Below are 6,068 nucleotides of genomic sequence, written 5' to 3'. Positions count from 1 at the left end.
GTCGCTGACCCGGCTGCTCTCCCACGTCGCCTGGTTTGTAGGATCGGCTCTCAGTGGGAGGGCTCCGGTTGTTGTATATTAACCTCCACTCAGTGCAATGGAAGGTGCGGTGATTCTCTCCCATTTTCATCACTCTAACATGGTATCAGCCTTCTTTTGATCCCTTCTCCTCCTTCCGCTGCTCTCGGCCATGGTGAGTCCCACTGGTTCGGTCTCCTCCGTCGGCACCAACCCCTTCGCCGAGCCTGCCGAACCCGTCAATATCCACAGTCGGCAAGATGGAGCACCGTGCGGATGGACGTCGGCTTGACCACCGGGGAGAAGGTTTGATGAAAATCAACCCCCGGTCGTTGCGAGAATCCGCGTACAACCCACCGTGCCTTGCGCCGCTCCAGCGTTCCGTCGGGATGGAGCTTGTTCTTGAAGAGCCATTTGCCGGTGATCACATTGGCATGTGGCGGTCGTGGAACAAGTGACCAAGTTCCGTTGGCCTGCAGCGCATTGAACTCATCTTGCATCGCCGCACGCCATTCCGGGTCGCTTAGGGCCGCACGAACAGAAGGCAGAGGAGATGGCGGTGACGGGTTCACGGCGACATTTGCATACTTCGGGTTGGGCACGCGGATGCCGTCACATGCTCGGGTGACCATGTGGTGTCGAGTGGGCGCCGCGGGTGCTAGCGTCGTGGACGGCGTTGCGGACTCTACAAGCGTTGGAGTCGGTCCCGTTGCTGGAGGAGTACGTGTTGATTGTAGGATCGGCTCTCAGTGGGAGGGCTCCGGTTGTTGTATATTAACCTCCACTCAGTGCAATGGAAGGTGCGGTGATTCTCTCCCATTTTCATCACTCTAACATGGTATCAGCCTTCTTTTGATCCCTTCTCCTCCTTCCGCTGCTCTCGGCCATGGTGAGTCCCACTGGTTCGGTCTCCTCCGTCGGCACCAACCCCTTCACCAAGCTTGCCGAACCCGTCCCTCCCCCGGCCTCCACCATCGTTCTTCTCAATATCCACAGTCACGTCCCTGTCATCCTCACGTACGTGTCCTCCAGCAACGGGACCAACTCCAACGCCTGTAGAGTCCGCAACGCCGTCCACGACGCCAGCACCCGCGGCGCCCACTCGACACCACATGGTCACCCGAGCACGTGACGGCATCCGCGTGCCCAACCCGAAGTATGCAAATGTCGCCGTGAACCCGTCACCGCCATCTCCTCCGCCTTCTGTTCGTGTGGCCCTAAGCGACCCGGAATGGCGTGCGGCGATGCAAGATGAGTTCAATGCGCTGCAGGCCAACGGAACTTGGTCACTTGTTCCACGACCGCCACATGCCAATGTGATCACCGGCAAATGGCTCTTCAAGAACAAGCTCCATCCCGACGGAACGCTGGAGCGGCGCAAGGCACGGTGGGTTGTACGCGGATTCTCGCAACGACCGGGGGTTGATTTTCATCAAACCTTCTCCCCGGTGGTCAAGCCGACGTCCATCCGCACGGTGCTCCATCTTGCTGCGTCGCGCCGATGGCCAGTAAACCAGCTCGACGTCAAGAACGCGTTCCTCCATGGCGACCTGGCGGAACGCGTTTACTGTTACCAGCCGGCGGGCTTCGTCGACGAGACTCGGCCCGATCATGTCTGCCTCCTCGTCAAGTCCCTCTACGGACTCAAGCAGGCACCGCGGGCGTGGTTTCAGCGCCTAGGTGCGCATCTTTGATCCATCGGCTTCGTCCCCACCGGCTCGGACTCGTCGCTGTTCGTCTACAGCTGCGGCGACGGCCTGGCGTATCTCCTCGTCTATGTCGACGACATCATCTTGACGGCGTCTACAACACCACTGCTGCAACGCATCATCAAGGAACTCTGTCGCGAGTTCGCCATCAAAGATCTTGGCGCGCTCCGGTTCTTCCTCGGCGTCCAAGTTCGTCGAGATAATAACGGATTCTTCCTCACACAGGCTCAGTACACGGAGGACATCCTCGATCGCGCAGGCATGGCCAACTGCAAGACTGCTGCCACGCCGGTTGACGCCAAGCAGAAGATTTCTGCCCATGACGGTGAACCAGCGACGGACGCGATGTTCTACCGCAGCATTACGGGTGCGCTACAATACCTGACTTTGACACGTCCCGACATCGCCTATGCTGTCAATCAGGCCTGTCTGTACATGCATTCACCCCGGGCTGCGCATTGGAACCTCGTCAAGAGGATTCTCCGGTACCTCCGTGGCACGATCGACTGCGGCATTGTCATATCGGCATCGCCCTCCACCGACCTCAAAGCTTACTCCGACGCCGATTGGGCAGGCTGCCCCGACACGCGACGGTCGACTTCGGGATACTGTGTCTTCCTCGGCGACTCCCTCATCTCCTGGTCGTCTAAGCGGTAGCCAACGGTGTCGCGTTCCAGCGCCGAGGCCGAGTACCGGGCGGTGGCCAACGCGGCTGCTGAGTGCTGCTGGCTGCGCAATCTCCTACGCGAGCTTCACGTCAACATCGACAAGGCCACGGTGATCTACTGCGATAATTTCTCGGCGGTCTACCTCTCTGAGAACCCAGTTCACCATCGCCGGACCAAGCACGTAGAGCTGGACATTCACTTTGTCAGGGAGAAAGTCGCCCTTGGCCAGTTCAGAGTGCTGCAAATACCGACTCAACACCAAATTGCCGATGTTATGACCAAGGGCTTGCCCACACAGTTGTTTCAAGAATTCAGAGACAGTCTGTGCATTCGACGAGACCATGCTCAGCCTGAGGGGGGGTGTTAGCGACTTAGCATAGGATAGCTTCTTCAGAGTTCATTCCTATCCGTTGTAACCGTCGCTGACCCGACTGCTCTCCCACGTCGCCTGGTTTGTAGGATCGGCTCTCAGTGGGAGGGCTCCGGTTATTGTATATTAACCTCCACTCAGTGCAATGGAAGGTGCGGTGATTCTCTCCCATTTTCATCACTCTAACAAAGATGAAAACTGTAGATCTTGTTATTATAGTATTATAAATCAAGTCTATTAATGTTCTTTTGCATGTGATGACCTCAGCTGACAGAGAGCAGATCAATGCAATCGATGTGCCAAGTCTATGCAGCAGTGTCATACAAGACTAAATATTACTTTCCTGTTCCATTCCTTAGGCACTAGAATTGGTCGGTCCTGCTAATAGAACAATAGACTCATTTGTTGGTGTGCGAGAGAATACTTGTATCATTTTTGTTTATGGACTTTTACTTAATTATGAGACAGCATAATCCGGCCGCAAGAAGCACGTACGGTAAGTGTACTGGCTCAGTAACTAGCGAACATGATAATATAATAACTGTTTGTGTATGTTGTGTTATAGGTTTTGAGCCCACATTGCTTCAGGCATATATAATATTTTAGCTAATGTTCTGCATTATTTCTTTCCTATTGTTTTCTTGTCCCATACTAGCTTTCTTTACCTTCTGAGCACAATATTAGCATGTTTATCTGACTTTGGCAATATTAAAGAATCATACTGAGCTGTAAAAAAGCTAGTGTGGTTTTATATATTTTGTCTTTTATCTCTGTAGTTCGTGTATGTATAGTGTTCAGTCAGTTATCAAAGTATGGGTCACAATTATTTTTTTAGTATTTTTTTTATCTTAGTACAGACGATTATAAATTTGAACTATCTGTACTAATCATTTGTACAGACGGTTCAAAATCAATCGAACAGTCTATATAAATTATTAGTACAGATGGTTCCAGTTTAGAACCGTCTGTATTAATTATTTGTACAGATATTCAAATAATGTCTGTAAAAATCTAATTTGTATGGACACTTTTCCACAGACGATTCGAAAAGGCATCTTGCACTGGGTTTTTGAGTTGTCTATACAAATAATTTCTCTGGTAGTGCCATTACTGACAACTATAGATGAAGGAGTATATGACCGAAGGGAATGGGATAGGGAAAGCTTACCGGGGTCTAATGTCATGTTCGAGGTCACACCGGAGTACATATACATGTTTGTCATGGTTGGAGGAGCAAGAGTCATTGTGTTGAATGAGTTGGCCAGTGACGTTGACTCCACGAGCCAAGGCCAGACATCGGAGGCCAGGAAGGACGAACTGAGGCCTATGGTGGCATCTAGCCATGTTGCCAGGGCAGGTACAACACGGGTGGGGGTGCGACCAGGAACACCTCTATTGCGATGGCACACCACCGAGGATAGGTTGTTGCGGCAAGCTCGACATCCATGGATGGGGCTGCTGGCCACTGGGACCCGGCCACATCTAGATTGTGCATGTCCATGGGTTGTAGAAGGAGGGCCACCCGGTGTTACCGCTGCTGGAGGAGTTCTAGCACTACTACAGAACCGCTATAAATAGCGACTCATCACTGCCGGTTGTGCAAGAACCGGCAGTGCAAATGTATCACTACTGGTTCTTAAACTCTTGCTCCTGAACCATAATAGAGTCACTAAGAACCAAAATTAATACTGACTATCAATGTTGATTCGTGTTACAAACCAGTACTAATAGTGGGTATAAGTGGCGGTTCGTGGCTAGAACCACCACTGATATCGGTGAGACAAAGGCTGATTGAACTAAAATTTTGGGTCCGCATCATCAGTGGCAGTTCGTGGCTCAAAATGCTATTGATCCTCTCTATCAGTGGTAGTTCTAGCCATGAACTAGCACTGATGATGTGAACCCAAAATTTTAGTTCAATCGGTCTTTGGCTCACGTCCGCTCGTCGGCCAACATCCACTTATCCACACGCTGATATTTTTTCCTTGCTCGGTCACCTCCTTCCTTTGCAGAATCTTACTATCTATCCTTATCTCTCTCTCTCCATACCCTATCCCTTCCTCCTCTCTCTCTCTCTCTCTCTCTCTCTCTCTCCCATGCCTGCGCGCACACTTCTTCTCTCTCTCATGTATGCGGGCGTGCTGCGGAGCTTGCGTAGTGACCGACGAGCGGATCTAGGTGAGCGCAACGGTGGGCATGCAGCAGAGCTTGTGTGGTAGTGGGGGAGCGTGAGGGTCGAGCGGCTCCAGGAAAGCGACTGACAGCTAAGGGCAAGCGCAACGGCGGGTGTGCAATGGAGCTTCAGTGACTGCGCACGAGCGCGGTGGCGATGAAGCTCACGTGGCAGGTGTGCCCAAGTAGCGGGTGTGAGAAGGAGGCAAGCGGCATGTGGAGGAGGCGGAGCACGCCAGCGGCGGCTAGTGATGGTACCGGTAGCCGAGACGGCTCAATTTCAATCTAGCTCGGATCTTTTTTTTGGCTCCCGGTCCACCCATCACTACCTATTCGTGGCTCAAACCAGCAGTGATGGTTAGTTTCTATGTTAGTTTCCGAGTAATCATTGGTGATTCAGAACCCACCAATAATAGCGATTTTGAACCACTATTGATAGCATGTTCTGTAATAGTGTTGTCATTGCCACTATTGTTGCCACGATTACAGCAGTGACCCGAACCATTGGATCCACCGGAGGAGGGGCCTGTTGTGTGGCCTGTGGAGTAGCCATAGGATGAGGACATGGGACCTAGGACAGTGCGAGGCCTCATCACGGAGTTCGCTCCTGGTGCTCGACTGCCGAAGGGAGTGGTGGCGGTGAAGGTGGTGGAGGGCTCGGAAAGGTACGACTTCATCGTTAGCTCTTCAATGAGAAGGTCAGAACGAGCCTTGGTGAATGTTGGAAACGATTGTTGGTGTTTGAGGAGGGCCACCATGTATGTGAACTTTTCATTCAGCCCACGTAGAACAGATAGAACAAGGGTGCGATTGGGTATAGGTTCACCCAAATTGCTGAGAGCATCCGCCGTGCTCTTCAACTTACATCAGTAGTTGGTGATGTTGAGATTGCCCTGGACGAAGTTATGAAATCTGGCATCGAGATACAACGCACTGGTTTCTTGGTTACCGATGAATTGCTACTCAAGCCCGCACCAAATGATGCGGGCAGTAGTGCTAGGTGCTACCGTGATCTCAAGGAGCTCCGCAGAGATTGTGCCGTAGAGCCATGAGAGAACGACAGAATCCATCTGATGCCAATCGGCGATAGTGGGATGGGTGTCATCATGAGCCATAAGGGAGTATTTCTCA

The 6,068-nt window shown here is 52.1% G+C and overlaps 1 protein-coding gene across 1 annotated transcript; it reads right to left on the bottom strand.

Annotated features, from left to right (window-relative positions):
* Positions 1 to 257: 257 nt before the first annotated feature.
* Positions 258 to 650, bottom strand: LOC133917796 (uncharacterized mitochondrial protein AtMg00820-like). The gene has a single exon (XM_062361649.1). The coding sequence runs from the start codon at positions 648 to 650 to the stop codon at positions 258 to 260; it is 393 nt and encodes a 130-aa protein (XP_062217633.1).
* Between the last annotated feature and the right edge of the window lie 5,418 nt (positions 651 to 6,068).

The sequence above is a fragment of the Phragmites australis genome, chromosome 5, assembly GCF_958298935.1.
Source record: "Phragmites australis chromosome 5, lpPhrAust1.1, whole genome shotgun sequence".
Taxonomy (NCBI): Eukaryota; Viridiplantae; Streptophyta; class Magnoliopsida; order Poales; family Poaceae; genus Phragmites; species Phragmites australis.
This window is presented reverse-complemented; position numbering and strand designations above follow the sequence as displayed.